At 50.5% G+C, this 19,540-nt stretch overlaps 1 protein-coding gene across 1 annotated transcript; it reads right to left on the bottom strand.

Moving 5' to 3' along the window:
- Positions 1-1,142: 1,142 nt before the first annotated feature.
- On the bottom strand, positions 1,143-14,243 carry HSPB8 (heat shock protein family B (small) member 8). Its single transcript, XM_082699859.1, has 3 exons — positions 13,309-14,243; positions 7,324-7,387; positions 1,143-2,170 (listed from the first exon to the last, which is right to left on the bottom strand). Exons 1-3 carry the CDS (start codon positions 13,670-13,672, stop codon positions 2,011-2,013), a joined length of 588 nt encoding a protein of 195 aa, XP_082555985.1. The 5' UTR covers positions 13,673-14,243; the 3' UTR covers positions 1,143-2,010.
- Between the last annotated feature and the right edge of the window lie 5,297 nt (positions 14,244-19,540).

Genomic DNA, 19,540 nt, shown 5'->3' on the forward strand with positions numbered 1-19,540 from the left:
CTTACCAGGTGTGGGATTCGGGCCAGTGCCCTTAACCCTTCTGAGCCTCAGTTTCCTTATCGCTCAGGTGGAGATGAGAGTTGAACATACCGCAGAGAATTGCCGAGCAATGGAACTGAGCCGACACGTGACACCCTGGCGTGGTGTCTGGTACATGGAAGCCCCCCAGTGAGGGACAGGCCTGCTTTTATCTGACTTTTCCTGTTACGGGTCTGGGAGCTCATATGGGCAGGAATTATGGCTCGTTGTTCACTGTATCCTTGGCTTCTAGTACAGGACCCAGCAAGTGGGTGTTTAGGAAATAGTCACTGACTTCTGTGGCCATTTGGGGATTTAGAGATGCCCTTGAAGATGGCTTTGCAGCCCATAAGCCCCTCACGAACTCTTACAAAAGCAAATGTCCAGATTCAAGTTCTGCCGTTATGCTGTGACTCGCCAGTTAGAATCAGCTTCTTCATTGTAAAATGAATGTCTGCTTAGGGTGTCACGGGAATTAACTGAGATTGGCTGGCCCCATTTTGCTCAATGAGATAAAAGGGAAAGTCTTCTGAGAGCTTCTGGAAAAGATCTTGCCCACTGATAAAAGGGAAAGCCAGATGAGAAGACTTTTTTTTATCCCTGCCTTCTCTTTGGGTACATTGTCATATGAAGATGAGGTGACTGGAGCTGCTGCAGCCATTTCGCAAAGATGAGGACAAATCTTGTAGACTTTGTCAGAGATGGCAGAGGAAAAAGATCTCTGGGCTCCTAAGTGGCATATGAACTGAAAAAAAATTACTCTGAAATCACTCATCTCTAAATTTCTTGAAAAGTTAGACAATAGATGTTTATGTCATTTTTAAAAAAGATTTTATTTATCTATTTGACAGATCACAAGTAGGCAGAGAGGCAGGCAGAGAGAGAGGAGGAAGCAGGCTTCCTGCAGAGCAGAGTCCAACGGGCTTGATCCCAGGACCCTGGGATCATGACCTGAGCAGAAGGCAGAGGCTTTAACCCACTGAGCCACCCAGGTGTCCTGTTAATGTCATTTAAACCGCAATTTGTTGTATATCATTATTTGTAGCTACAAGCATTCCTAATTCATTTCATATCTCTAAATGGTATAGAGTTTAGCATTCCCCATCAAAAGAAGCACACAAGGCTAAGAACATCAGCTCTTTTATTATTATTATTATTATTTACTGTTATTTGCCCCTAAACAACAGCACAATTCAAATAACAATGACACACAAGTCCCACTCATATACATAACACCACTAGCCTGCCTGCCAGTCTGTCTGGCCTTTGCTTGGTTCCTGGTGGAGCTGTTTGGAGACAGCCCCCTCTGTAAAAATCCCAAATTGGACATAGGAGGCACAAGAAAGGACATGTGGGGGGGGGGGTGGATTTAGCCAGAGAATAAATGGGCTTCCAGAGTTCCTGGGGAGTGCTGGTTTGGGAACATGCTATATAAATGCTTGGCTGAGGAGGAGAAGGCACTGTTTTCAGGTGGCTGTTCGATAAATCCCATACGGGGAGGTAAGACCTAGCTCCCCCCCTTTGTAGGCCAGCGCTACAGAAAAACAGTAGAGTGAGCTAATGGGCTCCATCCACCAAACCATAAAGCAGGCATGAAAGTCAGAACCCAGAACAGGAATCTGGGTGACAGGGAGGTCCCCAGAGAGAAGCAACCTTTGCATTCGCTGCAAGGGAAAATACACTGTGAAATGTCATGTCCCCTACTACCTGTTTTGCAACTACAGAATGTGCAACATTTTCGTCAAGAGAAAAAAGGTAAAGAAAGAGAATCTCCCAGCATTTTGGCCTCAGGCAACTGAGCATGACCTGCCAAATGCTCCCTCCTGTGGAAACGCCTACTATTACCCTAGCCAGGGAGTCCGTGGTCAGGCCACCCCCACTCCCAACATTTTAGTTACACTAAATCTATGAATTCAGCTAAAGTCATGTACTCTGGAATCAGAGAAGCCCTGGGGATGGCGAGGGGAAAAAAGACAGGCCAGGACTAGGGTCTCAGGAACAGGTAACTTCCCGGCTGTCTTGGGGAAGCTCGTTGTTGAAACTGCTCTCTCCAAATGGTGAGTAAGGGGGGACCTGGGGAGCTTCGATGATCAGCAGGCCCTCTGGGGAAAGCGAGGCAAAGACTGTCACAGGGTCCACCTCTGCGGGAAGCCTAGGAGAAGCACAAGATATCATTCATGTATCGTGTTTCACGTAGCAAACTTTCGTGCATTTGGAAGAAAACAGCTTTTATACGAATTTAGGCTCTGAGGGCATACAATGCTGGGTTTGAATCCCGGCCCTGCCCCTCTCTGGCTGTGCAGTCTTAGCAAGGTCGTTCAGTTGCTCTGATTTTATGCCCTCATCTGCAAATGGAGATAGCAATATAAAACGTGTGTAGTATTTGAAGGGGGTGTAGTATTTGAAAAGGTGAGAGTCTGAACAGGCTTTGCAAATGGTAACATGTTGTTCCAACAGTAACTTACAAGATCTCTGTGGCCCAGACCTTTGGTCTTTGGTTGAGGTCTCCACCCACATTGGACCCCCACGATCCCTTATAGAATGCAGAAGGTGTGAACTCACAGCAGGTAACAAGTTTCCATTTATCATGTTCCAGCTGAAAGTGCTTTACTGCAGAATGCCTTACTGGTGAATTACTGCCGGAACAGGCTGGCCACATGGCAACATTCTTTCCCATGGTTAGAATGAACCTTGTTTTGGGCCACAGCTGAAGTATCTCTCTTAATAGGTCCTAACTGCTTGGTTCCCAAAACATATTTATAGGAAATGACCTGGCTAGAACTTTATAAAGAGCCCAGAGTGGGTCATAGATAGGAATTAATATGTCCATTACACAGAACACTTAGCAGAGACTTGGGGACATCAAGTGACAGGCTCAGTCAGCCTCAAAGGGATTTCTGAATCCAACTCTGGTTCCAGTTTTGAAGGGTTTGTTGTTGTTGTTTTGTTTTTATTTGTGTTTTTTTTTTTTGATGATTTTTTGATGGTTTTGGGTGAAAGAGACAATCTGGGACATGGTGTCTCCAACTAATTACCGGAATGGTGAGAACATGTTCGTGGTCTCTCTGGGATGCCATTATTTATAAAGACTATGAAAACTATGACCTCTGAGCACTTTCTACATGCCAGATCGTTCACCTAGTTATCATCTGCTTTAGTTGTTAACAATAATCCCACCAGGCAAGTTCTGTTACTGTCCCCACATCCAGACAAGAAAACAGGCCAGAGAGGTGAAGTGACTTGCCCAAGGTCACACTGCAGGAAAGCAGCAGATGGGAATGGAATTGGAATCTTAGCCTCCAAACTCAGAGCAGATGACCACAATGCACCAGACTTTTGAGCCAAAAGGGAAACCGGGAGGGTTGATCAGTGTAGACCTTTCCACGGGTCCAGGATGGTCCTGCCTTTAGAAGTACAGAGATTTTGATGAAAGAACCAGGCCAGCAGGCAGACCCACTGCTGGCCAGGGCAGGATCCTTCCTGGAGGGGGTGGGGAGTCTCTGCTGTGAGTAGCAACATGTAGCCACATGAACGGCATCGGACCCAGGAGACTCCTGCTAAATCAGAGCCACAGAGATTAACAAGGGGCCCTCTGGGAAGGAGCGAAGAGAAAAAGGGAACTTGGGCAGAGGCCAAGTCAAACTTCTGAAGCACAGAGGAGGCCAAAAGTCTGGACCTCCCTCCTACTGCTGGGGATCGGCCAACTCTGTTTAACTATTTGCCTGCTAACCCATAGCGCACCTGGTACGATGGGGCAGGGCCGCTGTGATGCAGAGCACGGACTTTGAAGGCAGGCAGACCTGAGTTCGAATTCTGCTTCTTCCTGACTGTCTGACCTCAGGCTAGTGAGCTGGCCTCTCTGAACCTACCTCCTTATAGGAAAAGTGGGTTAACGGTTTCTACCTCTTAAGGTAGTGCAAGAATTACATGGAATAATGATGTAATTATCAGTGCCTGGCATACAGTAAGTGCTCAATAAGTGTTAGCCTCTGCGTCATTACTACAGTCACCGACTGTTTAAGTGGGCACCTTGATGGCTGTGTATATTTTAGCCCAAGCTGTGGTATCACCAAGCCAAAAAGGTCAGAACCCAAAAGAACCTCCTCTTTTGTTCAGGGCAATGCTCTCATGTTATACCTGGGGAAACTGAGGCCCGGAGGCGGGAACAGACTCTTTCAAGGTCTCTTGCCAGGTGACCATGACATTTTCCCCATGGTGGGAAAATTATTCCTCTTTCATTCTCTTTCTGACCTTCCATTTCATCCAAAGGAAGGTCTCAGCTAAGTGTTAACATCCTTAGCCTCTATCCCTTGCTGTTTTCTGTTTTTAACGGAGAGAGAGAGAGCGCTGATTTAAGGCTTGGACCGTTAAGCAGACAGTGCTACCTATTCAACCGCATTTTTCTTTCATTGCAGTTATTTTGATTGCCCTCTTCAGTGAAGATTTTAATAGGAATTTAACTTTTGCAAAAGTGACCTGATCCAAAAGAAAAAAAATCTTAAGCAAATAATAATATGGGAACCTAAGCACATAAGGCAAAAAGTAGTTGAAAATGGTCCGTGAATGACTGCAGTCTGGTCTCTCCTAATCAGGTAGGAAGGCCATGGGCTTTGAAGGCGGGGAGACCAGCGTTCAAATCCCAGATCTGGCTCGTTCCTAGCTGTGTGACCTTTGTGGGATTTCAGAACCCCTCTGAGCTTCAGTTTTCTCATGCAGAAGATGGTCTTAATAATACTACTTCATAGGATTCTTTTAGGGCTGAAATAATACTAAAACCAATCCCCTCTTCACATGGGTCTTGACACCCTGCAGATGTCAGTAAATGGCAGAACGGATATCTGGGAAGGTGTGGAGCGAGGACCTAAAGTTTGCTTTGACTCTGAGCATCTTCTAGGGATGATTTTCTGAGTCCCCTGCTTCCTGTCCTCCCACCCAAGCTATAGTCTTGCCCTGCCCCTAACCTGATTGGCAAATTCCAAGACTGCTCCTGCTCTGCCTCATCAGTCAACATGGCGCCTTTCACATGGGGATGGATGTGTTGGGAAGAACTTTCTAGCCTTGGCAAAGGCAAACAGCTGTAGCATCCTGCCTGGGAGGAAATCTCCAAGGGGCTCAGTGTGGCTGAAGGAGCCTCCCTGTCCTCTGATGACCGGAGCTTTTCCTAGGAGAGGTAATGGAGCCTCCTGAGAGTGGGCCTGGGCCATCCTTGGTGTCTAGAGTCTGGGCAGAGCCAGGGGGGTCCCAGGATGTCCCGGCTGCTCTCATGTGACTCCAGCTTGGCCGAGTTTTTTTAGTAATATTAGCCCCCACGGACTGAACACTGAGTGTGAATCCCATGCGAAGTGCTTCACACGACTCCTCTCATTCCCCAACACAGCTCTGTCCAGGAGGGCATGTGGGGACAGAAGCTCAGGGCAGTTCACGGATCTGTTCCAAGTTACCCACTTTCTTTATCATGGAACCAGGCCTCCCTACATCCAGAGGAGTTTCAAAAGACTTAGCAGCTGGCCCAGTGGGACAATGACCCACCAGAATGGATGGATATGTGTCATAGTGATGGAGGGGGGTGTTGGGGACTCCTTGTTGCTGGAACGTGGGGGAGGTGTGGAGGGCCTCCCTGGGGGCAGAGTCAGGCTGGGCAGGGTGGTTAGGGAGGGCGCTTAGGGGGCTCAGGACAATGGCTAGTTTAATATTTTAACAAGTAGCTCTGCTCAGCAGCTGGACCCCAGCTGTGCCTTGAGCCGCTTTAGGCAATTCTGTCTGGTCAAGTCACCCCCACAAGCTGCTTTCCCGGAGCCCTCGGAGATGGAGAAATCCACATTTTATAAAGACGATTAACCCCCTGACTTCTTTCCAGTTCAGTCCCTTCCACAGCGTTGTCCCGCCTGGGACTCCATCCTGACGCCTTATCTGAGTCTCTTCCGAGAAACAGCAGCTTCCCCTGCACTCCCCGACCCTTTCTTTCCTCCTCTCTCTCTCCTGCCCAGCAGTGTTTCATCTGGCTGCGGCACCAGGGAGCAGAGTGCGTCTTGGGGATGGCAGGCGAGCCAGCGAGTGGGAAGGAAAGTAGCCCATTTGCCTTATCAGGAAGCATCCATGGGCTTCTAAGAACTCCAGAGGCGCTGGGCGGGTCAGGACTGGGCACATGGAGGGAGAGACAGGACTGCAGAATCTCTTCCAGACCCGGGACATTTCCACCAGGGATAGGCATGGAGTAAAAACTCAACACCGCCACGCATAGTAGTAAAAACAAACACTGCTTATGGGAACCTACTGTGCACCAGTGGCCCTGCCATGATTTCATTTCCGTTTCTGTTGGTGACTCCGGAATCAACAGCCACCCGGTCCCTTTTACAGGTGCCGAACGGCATCCCGTGCTCTAGGCATGAGCCCTGTGCCCAGGGTTCAGGGATCTGTTTGGGGCTGTTCTACATTCGAACTGTAAGGACTCTGGGCAGGTCACTTCCTCTCTGGGAACTTAGTTTCCCCGTCATGCAAGGAGGGTCATGTCTCTTCTGCCCGCTGCAAAGATTAAATGCATTGACTGGGACAAGACTCTGGGGCCAGAAGTGGATACGCACGTAGTAGAGAGCTGCTGGGAAGGGGTGTGTCTGGGAAGAGGAGTCCCCTGTCAGCCCCTTGCCCTAGGCTCCCTCCCTTCAGCTGGCTGGCCTTGATTCACTGGGCCAGCCTGCTGGCCTTCCTGCTGCTGGCCTGATTCCCCAGGCTCAGCTCTCCCCACACCCCTCCGCAAAACCTGCCCTTCATGCGTCCTCAGCCTCCAAAGCCCTCCCGGGAGGAGACGGCAGTGTCGGGACACCTTCCAGCTTCATTCCCTCAGGTGCTCTAGGGAAGGCAGCCTGCTCTCCCGTGGTGGGACACTTAGAGCAATCAACCTTCGCAAGATTCTGCTGGGTACTGGGCACCAGGGGAGGGTCTCTCTTGACGTTGGTGGAGATCCTTCCCAGGCCTGCCACGTGGCTCAGCGAGTGCCCCAGTTTTCATGGCATCACAGATGTGTCATTTGGCCTCTCAGACTCTCCATCTGCAAAGTGGCCTCGTTGATGCCCACCTCACAGGGCATTGAGCAGGTGTGACGACCGCATTTACGCACCCCCCTTTCTGGGACCCCATGGCAGGTTTGCTGTGACACCTTCTCCACTTTAGGGGTGAGCCTTGAATTCCCTGATCTGGGGCTTGTCTTGAAAGAGAGATGCCTAAGAGGGAGTCGCTCCAGATCTTGGGTCCCGGACACGACCCGCTCCTCTACCCCTACCCCAGAACCCACACCACCAGGGAACTTACTGGATTTTCTTTGTGAAGTTCTTGGAAACGATGCCACCTTCTTGCTGCTTCTCTTCATGTTTGCCTAGAATAGAGAGGAATGCCGCGGGTAAGCATCTATGTCCCCGGGACTCGGTCAGGCCTCGGGCTTGGGTTCGAGCCCCAGCCCCCGCTCCACCATTTGGCTCAGGGCTCAGTCTGGAGACACCAGTTGTCTGAGCAATCTCATCCCTTCCCCCTAGACGGCCAGCCAGTCTAACCAGAAGGCTAGCCTCCCAGGAAGGCTGGTAGAAAAGAAGCAGAGGACATGTGTTGATGGCTGGCTTGCTGCCCAGTGGGCTTTACAAAGCTCAGAGCCTTTCCTAGCTTTGAAGGTAGGTTTCCTTCCCCTTTGGTTATGGGGGCGTAAGTGATGAAGCCCAGTGATGGGTCACAGTCACCTAGCAGGTGCATGGCTCGCCTGGGCTCTGAACCAGCTCTCACTGACTCTGCACTTAGTGCTGGGGTCTCACGCCCCTCTTCCTGGCCCAGCTTGTGATTAGCTGAGCCACATCACCTGTACCTAGAACAGATGAATTGCCTGGAAATAATGCTTCAATCTGCTAAAACAAACAAACAAAACAAAAATACCCTGAGTCTCCAAAGGAGGGGGGTCTCCTTAAAAAATAGAACAGTAGACACCACAGATATGAAATTCTCCCAGCCCGGCCTTCTACAGGGTAGCAGGGGAGGGCAACCCTTCTTTCTTCAGGAAGAAAAAAGATAAGGTTACAGGAAGGTGTGAGCCCAAACTGGCTATCCCCTTGCAATTTATATAGCAACTTCTGAGCCTCTTGGCTGCTTCTCACTCTTTTTCCTTTATTAAATGGGGAGAACCTCTAATTCCTCTCTCTCTCTCTCTCTTAAGATTTTGTTTATTTATTTGAGACAGAGTAAGCACAAGCTGAGGTCATGGGCAGAGGGAGAAGCAGAGTCCCTGTTGAGCAGGGAGCCCAATGTTCAGCTCAAACCTTGGACCCCAAGATCATGACCTGAGCTCAAGGCAGATGCTTAACCAACTGGGCCAACCAGGCGCCTCTCTAATTTCTCTTTAAACAAACCAGATCAGTGCCCAGTGGAGCTTTCCAGCTCCTATCTTTATTTGTTCCTCATCTGTGAGGCCACTTTCCCCAGCCAAGAACCCTCATGCACACAGGGACACCCTTCTGAGAAGCTTTGGAATCCAGAATGTAAATAACCTTGTAGGAACTTTTTTTTTTCCAGCCCAGGTTTTTAAAAAACTGACAATTTATAGGTGATTACCTTATTAATTGCACTTTTTATGATTCACAATTTCTTTATTAATGACTTTGTTCTGATTGTAAGGCAATACAAACATACCCTAGAAAAATGTAGAAAATAAAGAAGTACATGATCGGCACCCCCCCCCCCCAGGAAACCACATTTTTTGGTATAAGTTCCAGACTTATCTTTCTGTGTTACTTAGGCATGCATAAATATTATATAGCAGAGATGTATATCACATATTTTCACAAATGGGATCATATTTTATGTTACGCTCAAAACTGCTATCTCTTGCTAACACGTGATAATGATTTTTCCATGCTGTTCCAAATACCCTCCCACAACATGACTTTTTAATTGTTGCACAGTTTCCACTGTAGGGAAATTTAAGTTCATTTAGCCACTTCCTGACTTTTGGGCACCGAGACGGGTCTCTGACCTTGGAGAGAGCCTCACTGCACCAAACTTCCTTACAGTTGGATCTTCGCATCCAGCCTGATGACTTCTTTAGGATAAAGTCTAAGTTCTGGAATTTCTGAGGCTCCATGTGTATAGCTAAACGGCTCTTAGGAAAGGCTGCTTCCGTTTGTTCACTCATGGGCTGGGCAGAAAGGGGTACACGGAGAGGAATTTGTTTTTAAACCCGAGTGTCTGGTTACCCAGAGCTCGCTTTGCTCTGAAGGTGCTGTTGCTGGGAGAGTCGATTTGGACCTGCCAAGTCCATGAGTACCAACTGTCCAGCCCTAACCCAGGCCTGTGGCCAGGGGACACTGCCTGTTCCCTGACACCCTCCCCAGAGCCTGGGCCTCCAGAGGCCTGCTTCCCCTGGGGACCGGCCAGTGCTTCTGACTCAGCCCTTTTGCACACTTGGTGTCCTAAGAATAAGAAACAATAACGAAGATCAAAAGAATAGCAGTAGCAGACTCCTATATAGTGCTTCTATGATGTCAGCTACCCCCCACCCCCCAGCCCCTGGCTATAGCTACTTCTTTCATTTTCATGATAACCTTAGAAAACTGGGGTGTAGGCGGGGGGTGGAAGTTCAGAGAGGTTAAGTGATATGCCTAGGGTCACACAGCTTGGAAGTGTTGGAGCAAAGTGATGTCGGTTTTGGACCTAGCACATCCCTATTCCTCTCTGAGCCTCAGTTTATTCTTCTCTAAAATGGGGGTGACAACACCTTCCTAATTATTGGGTTGCTGAGCGAGTGAGAATGAGTCACAGAACTGCTTTGTAAATTGTAAAAATGTGTGAAGGCGAAGGTTTGTGGCTTATTTTGATGTCTGGAAAAAGGACTGCTCCTGAAAGGCTAAGCTTGCCTGTCCATGCCCTGAAAATAGGGTACTGGGGTTAGGGAGGGGAGGATCTCTGAGCAGGCGCAGCTCCAAGATTTCCATAAAGAGGAGCCTGGTTGAAAATGGATATTGTCTACCCGAGGCTCATCTTGAGGCTTAATTTGCATATAATTTGAATATCTATTTATTGGGGCAGCTTAAGGATTATGAGTGATTTTTAATTTCTTCTTTTGCTTTCCTATCTTCATTTTCTACCATGGAAATATTTTATTTTTGTAAACAGAAAAAAGGTAATTATGATTCTTTTTTTAAAAAAAGAACTCATCCAGAGGCCATCGCAAGCCAGAGGCCCCTCACAGCTACTATTTTTCCAGCATGCCTCAGAGAAATGTAGGTGCCAAGAAGCAGGCATCAGCACTCTGGGGAAAGCCATTGGCTTAGCTAAAGAAAGAAGGTGCTGTTTCCAGGGGATTCAGAGGCCCTGGGATTAAGGAGAAGGGGGGTGGGCATAAGGCCTCTGGGTTTTCCAGTTCCTTCTTGGCCAGGACCTGGCCCAGTGGCCCATGAAGAGAACACTTCTTGGCTGGAGGCTGCAGGGTAGTAGGGGTGGATAAGGCATCATGGAAAGCATCTAGTCTAGCATTTTCCAAATACTTCCCTGGAACTAGACACTCAGATGTGGTCAGATAAGACTGGGCTGCCTCCAGAGATCCACAAACTACCCTAGCAAATTCAAAGCTCTGATAAGTCCTGCAATGACCTGTTTATAATTTTGTTTCCTCTGGCTCGTTTCTAAAATTCTGGACCTCCTATCCTGCATTCTTAGATACTTACTGATATCTTAAAATGTACCCTTTGACAAATACTGATTTAGATCAACTCCTCCTAAGTAAAACGGAGATCCAAGATATGGTGGGGTTTGCCCAAGGTCATATAATCAGAAGAAAATCTGGCCATCCTGACTCAGAACTGTCTAAGCAGGCTTGGCTCTTTGAATTGCCATAGAGGATGGCAGGGGGTGTGCAGATCTCAGGTGAGTTACTATCCCTGAGTCTCAACTTCCTCACTTACCAAGTGGGTATCACAAACCTACCTACCCATGTTGCCTTGGGAGTCCATGTGAGGAACCAGGGAGCCAACATACGTAGGTATTGAGAGCCAGTGCTTGAGGAAGAATAGGTCTGTCGTTATGTGATGTAGGATTAAAGACTGTATCTGATTTTAAATGGAGCCCCGATATCAATCTGATTTCTTAAATCCATTTTCTGAGAGTCTCTGTACGTGCCCTCAAGGGATTTGGATTCCCTCAAGCTGAGGTTGCTAAGTGCACACCTGGGAGGCATTTTTATAAAGTTAAAAGGCTTTGTCTGCCTTACGGAAGCACCCAACAACCCTATTTCACAAATATGGAAACTGAGGCTCCATGACTCGCTCAAAGCCTCATGCAGAGCTGGATTAGTAAAGTGCTTAGCCAGGATCTCAGCCTGGAGCTGCCACAGCCCATTCAAAAAGAAGCACCTAGAAAGGAGTATGAAGGAAATACCTCCCAGGGGCCTCCTAGAGGGGCCACAGGGCATGGGAAACCCTCTAACCTGGGGTGGAAGATTCCGGAATCCTAATTAAAGCAAAGATGGGGGAGGTGGTGGTGGTAATCCCCTTATTCACAGAGTGCCAGATGGAAAAACACTTACTCGCCCCATCTCACAGACTTTCTGCATTTATCATCATACACTGTGTGTATCTTTTATGTTCCCTACAGACTTGCAGGGCTGATATTACGCTCCCCATTCTTCAGATAAGGAAGCTTAGTGGGAAGACGTTTCTTGTCCTTATCCATCTGGCCAGGTTGGGATTTGAACCCAGGTCTCAGGGAGCACCTACCACTTATGGTCTCCCAGGGCCTTGCGCTGTGCCCAGCATTTTAATAACAGCCGTGTCACAGCCATGAGAATACTGATCCCTCGTGTCCCAGGCAGCAGATCTACACTGGACACGCATCAGCTCATATAATACAGCCATCTTCCTGCCGTGTAGCCACTGGAACCCCCATTTCCAGATAAGGAAACAAAGCCCAGAGAAGATAAACAGTTTGCCCATCCTGCTGGGCCGTGGCAGAGCCCGGTTCAGAACTGCAGCCAACTTGGAAAGGCCCAGCCGAACCCCTCCATCCACACGTGGCCCCAGCGTGTCTCGTGGCCCATCACACCCGGCCCTGGCCTCTGATGTTTATAATTCCACCCTGCGAGGCTTTGAAACTACCCCCACGCACGGCCCTGCCCTGCCGGGCTTGTCTCTGCCCAGCCTGGCTTTGCAATGGCTTTTATTGATTTTCTGGCTGGGAGCCTGCCAGGAACACACTCTTTTTAATGGAGCGTTAATTGCGAGGGAAGAGAGAGGAAGCCGTTCCTCCGCTGCCAGGCTTAATGGGGACTGAGCCTCCTGTCTCCTCTTCCTGTCTCCCAGGCTGGGAGGTGGCTCAAGCCCTGGGCCCGGAGTCCTGGGCAGGCCCAGACTTCCTCCTGGCTGCTGACTCATGGCGTGACCTTGGACAAGTCCTGCTTGGGCCTCAACCTTCTCAGCTGCAAAATGGGAGTAGACAGGCCCTGCTTCTCAGGGCTGGAGTGAGTGAGGGGTTATCTGGTAGAAGGAATATAAGAGTCTTACCCCAGTTCTTGGTAGCCAGTAGGTGCTCAATAAACTATCAAATCATTTTTGGCCTCCTAGTTCCCAAGACAGCCTGGTTTAAATCCATGTGGCCATGGGCAAGTTACTTTAAGCTTTCTGTGCCTCAGTTTCCTCATCTGTTAAAAAGAGGACACAAACAACCCCCCACCCCCGCCCTGTTGTTTTAACTGAGCTGCTACAGGTAAAGTGTGTAGTATGGTGCCAGGTAGACAGTAAGTGCTAACCAGGGTTGCCAGTTAGTATCGTTACTGTGACTACCATGCCTCAGTTTCCTGTTCTGGGACAAGGGAAGGTATTCCTCTTGAAACCTGTGCTGAGTATTAGCTCAGTCATGGCATACCCTTCTACACTGTGCTGTGCCCCTGGGGTGTCGGGAGTCCTAGCTCTTGTCTTTATATTTCTTCTCTGTTTAACTTATTCTTTATATGAATTTTTTTTTCTGTCAGAACACGTGCTGTGGTTTCCGTTTCCCTGCCTCTACTCTGACTGGTACAGCCCCCAAAGCCCCCCCCCCCAGCTGTGTTGGGTTGAGGTGTCTCCTGGAAGCCTGGACAGGAGTGCTTTTCCATAAAGATAACTTCTGTGGGCTCACTGGGCTGCATTCCTGAGCCCTGAAGTCACCTGTGTCACACGCTGCTGTCACAGCTCACCCTCTAAGGGAACAGACGTACTCTTGGCTGTTCCCGGGCCTGAGGCCTACACCCCTCTCCTGGGTTCTCTCTCACTTCTGCCCCTCACTCACCAGACACCTCCACGTAGCCGTCCTTGGTCTTCACCATCAGTTCCTCTGGCTTAAAGCTGTGCACGTTGACGCACACTTTCCAGGGCTCCCCCGGGAAGGGAGGGGGACTCCTGCCCTCCGCAGGTACCCCAAACCTGGCTGCAGCCGTCGGCCCCCGAGGCACCATGCCTGACCTCAGGGTCCCAGGCCACCCAGGGGAAAATCGAGGCAGGGCCCAGTTGCGCCATGAGGCCGTCAGGTCGTCGGGGAAGGGGTCCATGCCAAAGTCATCATCCAGCAGGCGGGAGGAGAGGGACGAGTCCCGGAAGGGGTCCCGGCGCAGGCGGCTTGGGTAGTGGCAGAAGGGCATCTGACCATCAGCCATGACTGCTGAGCTGGAGGGGAAACAGAGGCTCAGAGAGAGGGAGCCACCTGCCCAAGGTCACACAGCAAGGTGATGTGAGGGGGGCGGCTGGCCCTCCGAGCTTATTCTTCAGCTTCAGAAAATGCTGAACCATCCACTGCCAAGGACAGAGGGGGTTTACCCGGCTGGGGTCCCAGCCCCCAAAGGCACTTCAGAGGCGACCTCCAGCCGGCCCAGCAGAATTCCAGAGGGCCGCGCTCTCCGCACTGCCTCACCGGAGATCAGCCAGTCCCCGTCCGCCCAGGCTGTCCAGGCTCTCAGCCAGAGCCGCTGAGACGTCTGGAGGAGCGTCAGGAGCTTAATAAACCCAGGGACGCGGGCCTAGAAACTTCTCCTTGCTTCTCCTGGGCTCAGAGCCTTCTATTTATTGCCGCTTGGGGCTGGGGGCGGGTTTTGCCAGTGCCTCCTGTCACAGGAGTATTCGGAGGTGATGAACCAGTCCCTGAGAATCCGCTGAGGGAACAGCTGGGCTCCCAGGGGGGCGGGGAGTGGCCTTGTCGTCCTAGTCCAGCCAGCCTGTCCGGACACTCTCCTCCCCCGCTGGGCTCTGCTCCGCCCCCCTCTTCCCTGCTCCCTCCCCCCAGCTCCATGCAAAGGCTGGCTAGGCTATTAATAACCCTCTGCCTGCCAGGGCTCAGGTCACCCCAGGAATACCTTCTCCAGAGCCTGCTGCGTTTCGCCCCCCCTTGGGGTCCTGCAGAAGGAGAGGAGAGAGATGGGAGCCCGTGGATCTGAAGGCAGGTGGCCTTGGGCTGCAATTCCTACTTACAGCCTGACCGGGGAGCTTGCCTTCAGCATCCTCTGAGAGCAGTGTGCCCTGGGCATCTGTGAGCCCGTCAGTTTTCCCACCTGTAAAATGGACATAATATCCATCCATCTGTTGAAGGGCATCTTGGCTCCTTCCGCAGGTTGGTACATATACCCAAAGGAGTGTTACTCAGCCATCAGAAACTCGGAATGTGCATCATTTGCATTGACACGGATGGACCTGGGGGGGATTATGTTAAGCGAAGTAAGTCAAGCCCAGAAAGACAATTATTAGATGGTTTCACTCATTGGGGGAACATAGGCAATAGCCCAGAAGATGAAATCTGAAGAGGAAGGAATCAGAGAGAGAGATGAACCATGAGAAACTGTGGACCCTGGAAATAATCTGGGGGGCCCAGAGGGGAGGAGGTGGAGGAGGGAGTGACAGGGTGACAGGCATTGAGGGCACCTGCTGTGATGAGCACTGGGTGTTATACTTAGCTAATGAATCACTGAACACTGCATCAAGGACTGATTATATACTCTACAGTGGCTAACGGAACATAAAAAACCCACATAATCCCAATGCCAAAAAATTAAGTTTTATTAGAACACACACACACAAAAATTGTACATAAATGAAAAAAAATGGGCTTAATAGTAGTCACCTCGTGGGTGTGTCCCTGAGGACTGCTAAACATTCAGCAGACTGACTCTTTCTTTGATATTTTCGATTTTGAGTTCTCAATTACGTAAGGCTTGCTGTGTGCGAGGCCCTGTTTGAAGCGCTTTCCAGTTATTAACCTGGCTTCAGCCACAACAACAGTCCTGTGAGGAACCTGCCCTTGGAAGGGATAACCAGTGGTAGTCCTATTATGACTGTTAATAATGCTAATTATCGGAAGGTGCCCGGGTCTGGTCTGAACCAGAAGCCCAGAGAGGACCTGCTTGCTGGATTTCTCTGTTCCTCCCCCGCAGCTTGGAGAATGAACTTACACATTGTCCTTCGACAATAAGCTTGGGCCCCCTGAGCTTGGGTTCCCATCTCTGATCTGGCCCCAACAAGAGGTGGGCGCTGTGGGCACACTGTTCTCTCTCTCTGGGCTGCAGGGTCTCAGCCCTGCCTTCCTCGCAGGGTGGGGTGGGGTGGGGTGGGGGTGTTCAGGAATTCAGTGAGTCACTGGTTGAGAAATCAGTTTGAGGTTAAGCAGTGCCTGCGTGAGGCCGTTTGCTAAAAATAATAGTATGGGGAACAACAGCCGTCACCATGTAGAGCTCACTCCTGTGTACCTGTCTTCCTGGGAAGCCCAGGGCTGCCCTCCTCATGTTAAACCCCCACAACAACAACGGGGGTGTTCTCACCACCCCCATTTTGCAGGTGAGAAAGCAGAGGCGTGGGGCGTGGCTCTGGGTGGCAGGGCCGGGGTGGGGGGCACCTGGGTCCGTGCGGAGCAGACAAGACAGGTGGAGACCCCCACTCTCCCTGCCCAGCTGGCCGAGAGTGGGAGACCGAGGTGCCCCGACTCCCCCAATCCGAGGAAGTAACTGGGTCCCCGTTTGACTCTGGTGAGATCATGTGGCTCTCGAAGCTTCAGGCTGACGTCAGGGCTGGGCACAGAAGCCTCGGCTCTCCCTGTCATTACAGCTGGGGCGGGGCGGGCAGGTTTGGAGCCAGAATGGGGAGATTCATCGTGTGACCTGGAGAAGAAAGTCCCGCCTGGGACCCGGGCTGGGGCCGGGGTGAGGTCTCTCAGTGGGTGGCTCTGTCCCCGGTGTGGTTGTGTGTGGATGTGAGTGGGTGGAGCGGGTGAGTGTGTTTATGCACGGATGGGGCTGTGTTTATTTATGGGCGAGTCCGCTGACGGGTGGGTGCTGCTCCTTCCTCGCTAGGCCTCTTTGCCACAACCCCACAGAGCCTGCATCCACCTTCTCATTTCAAGGATGCCTGCAGCCCGGAAGCCAGCAGGAGAGGAGGGAGGGTGTACAGCTAGAAAGCAGAAATAGCCATCATTAGCATTTTCCCAGCACTTTCCATGTGCTGGCTTCTGTTCTAAGCCTTTGAATTTATGGATATTAACTCATGGAATCCCTCCTACCACCCTACATAGAAGGGGCTTTTAAAAAAAATTAACATACAATGTATTATTTGCCCCTGGGGTACAGGTCTGTGAATCGTCAGGCTTACACACTTCACAGCACTCAGCATAGCACATACCTTCCCCAATGTCCATCACCCAGCCACCCTGTCCCTCCCGCTTCTCCCCCCAGCAGCCCTCAGTTTATTTCCTGAGATTAAGAGTTTCTTATGGGGCGCCTGGGTGGCTCAGTGGGTTAAGCCACTGCCTTCAGCTCAGGTCATGATCTCAGGGTCCTGGGATCGAGTCCCGCATCAGGCTCTCTACTCAGCAGGGAGCCTGCTTCCCTCTCTCTCTCTCTCTGCCTGCCTCTCCATCTACTTGTTATCTCTCTCTGTCAAATAAATAAATAAAATCTTAAAAAAAAAAAAAAGAGTTTCTTATGGTTTGTCTCCCTCCTGATCCTACCTTGTTTCATTTTTCCCTCCCTACCCCCCAAAACCCCCTGCCCTGCCTCTCAAATTCCTCATATCAGAGAGATCATATGATAATTGTCTTTCTCTAATTGACATAAGTCAGCATAATACCTTCTAGTTCTATCCACGTCATTGTAAATGGCAAGATTTCGTTTCTTTTGAGAGCTGCATAGTATTCCATTGTGTATATCTCTCACATCTTCTTTATCCATTCATCTGTTGATGGACACCTAGATTCTTTCCATAGTTTGGCTATTGTGGACATTGCTGCTATAAACATTCGGGTGCATGTGCCCAGAGGGGGCTTTATTATCCCCGTTTTACTGCTGAGAAAACCGAGGCTCAGTGAGATTATAGGACTCACCGGTGTCTACACACCCGGTTAAGTGGCAGAGCTGCGATTCGAACTTAGGCAGTCTGGCTCTTGACCCTTCTGCTGCACTACCTCTTACCATCACAGTCATGGCTCACATCTATTGAGCACTGACTGTGTACCCGGCCATGAGCCCAGCACTTTATTCTTGACCTCACTGGACCCTTATGGTTCGGAGAGGTGAAGCCACCTGCCAAGGGCCACACTTGGGGGAACTCGGGGCCCCGGTCTCATCTAGTGATCCTCCCACATGCCTGCTGTATGCCGTACCCATCCCCTCCGCCCCCACGTTCTCATCACGTTTCTGGGTCAGGCCAACCTTCCATTTTGGGCAGCTACTCATCCTGCTGGCACAGCCACCTGGAGAGGAGTCAGTAAACCCTGCATCTGGCTGTCATTAGCCAGATGAAAACATGGGGACAGGCCCAGGAGGAGCCAGGGAGGGAATGGGGCCTCCAGGCTGGCTCTCTCTGGGAAGGAAAGATCCTGTGGGACACGTGTGTGTGTTGGGGCAGGGGTGGGGGGCAATAGTAGACCCCAGGTTCCAGAACAACAGGTGTTCACTTAGCTGCTTTCCTCTTAGAGCTTTTTTTTTTTTTTTTAAGATTTTATTTATTTATTTAACAGACAGAGATCATAAGTAGGCAGAGAGGCAGGCAGAGAGAGAGAGGAAAGCAGGCTCCCTGCTGAGCAGAGAGCCTGATGCGGGGCTCGATCCCAGGACCCTGAGATCATGACCCGAGCCAAAGGCAGAGGCTGACACCACTGATCCACCCAGGTGCTCCTAGAGCTTTCACCTGGGAAGGACCACAGGTCATCCTGGAACAGGCAGCCCAGGGGGAGGGTGACCTCACCCTGCAGTTGGGAAACGGGGGCCTAGGAGGGAGCAGCAGCAACCTGAGGTCACCCCGGTGGCGACAAAGACATCGTTGGTTTGCTGCCCACTTTCGTGTCCTTTCCTTCCACAGCAGCAAGACCCCACGTTCCCTCCTCCCCTAGGTATTTCCAGCCCCTGGCTCTGCCCAGCCTCACCACCCCCAACCCCCCTGCCCTTAACCTGCAGGCCCAGCCCTAACCCTGTGTGGGGCGTGGTCTTACAGGGACTGAAGGAGGGGGCTCTGTGGCTCCCTCAAAGGCATAGCGTTCTTGCTTACCGTGTTCTCTACAATTCTAGGGGTCTGGAGCGCTCGTTCCAGGCACGAGGGCAGATCCAGGTCCAGGAAGACCCATCTCAGAGTTCCCCCCCGAGCTCAACACACCTTCCAGCAAATGGGGGGTGCATATGCTCATTTCCTTTTTTCTTACCTTTCTCAGAGTCCCCCAACGGGTGACGCTTATTGGAATTTCCAAGAGGGCAGCATCCTTGGGAGCCTCGCTCACAGCAGCGTCCCCTGTGCCTAGAAGGGGTGCCTGGTGCCTTATGGGAGCTCAGTAGATCTGGGTCGAGCAGATGATGTCGTGTTAGCAGCCCTGGGTCCGAATTGCCTTGCCTACATGGGACCGACCCTGTGCACAGTAACAGCACCAGACTGTTAACGAAAATTTCCAGGGTTCTTAGGAGGGACCGAGTGAAATGGTTTCCAAGCATGCTCTGTCTTTATTCCTCACGACAGCCCCCCTCCCAGAAGTTTCGCCCTCATCATCTCCATCTCACAGGCGAAGAAACAGGTTCAACAGGAAGGAGCTCGTCCAAGACCACCAGCTTGTGACTTCTAAACCCCGCTGTGTCTCAGCCTCGGGCCCAGCCCCCAGTGCTCCTTCCTTCAGCAAACACCCGTGCAAAAACAGATGATTAATAAATAAAACAACCCACATACTCTCTCCCTGCACAAGTCAATGCCCTCATAGTCCCACACGGCTAATGCTTGTTGATTGAGTTCTGGCCTCCTTTTACTATTATCTCTCAAATTCTTTCCAGGGACTGCTTTCTCTGACCACCTCTATAGGTAGTAGTAGTAGTAGTAATAATAATAATAATAATAATAATACTTAATTAACCTTTTGTAAGAGTTGTATTTTGCATAAATCTATTTACTCCTATTCCAATTTGCTCTACGATAGGTATGATTATCCCTGCTCACAGATGACAATGTTGAGGCACAGAGAGGTTAAGTAACTCACTGAAGCTGACCCAGTGACTCCGTGGCAGAGCTGAGAC

The sequence above is a fragment of the Mustela nivalis genome (assembly GCF_964662115.1).
Source record: "Mustela nivalis genome assembly, chromosome: 14".
In the NCBI taxonomy this organism is placed as follows: Eukaryota; Metazoa; Chordata; class Mammalia; order Carnivora; family Mustelidae; genus Mustela; species Mustela nivalis.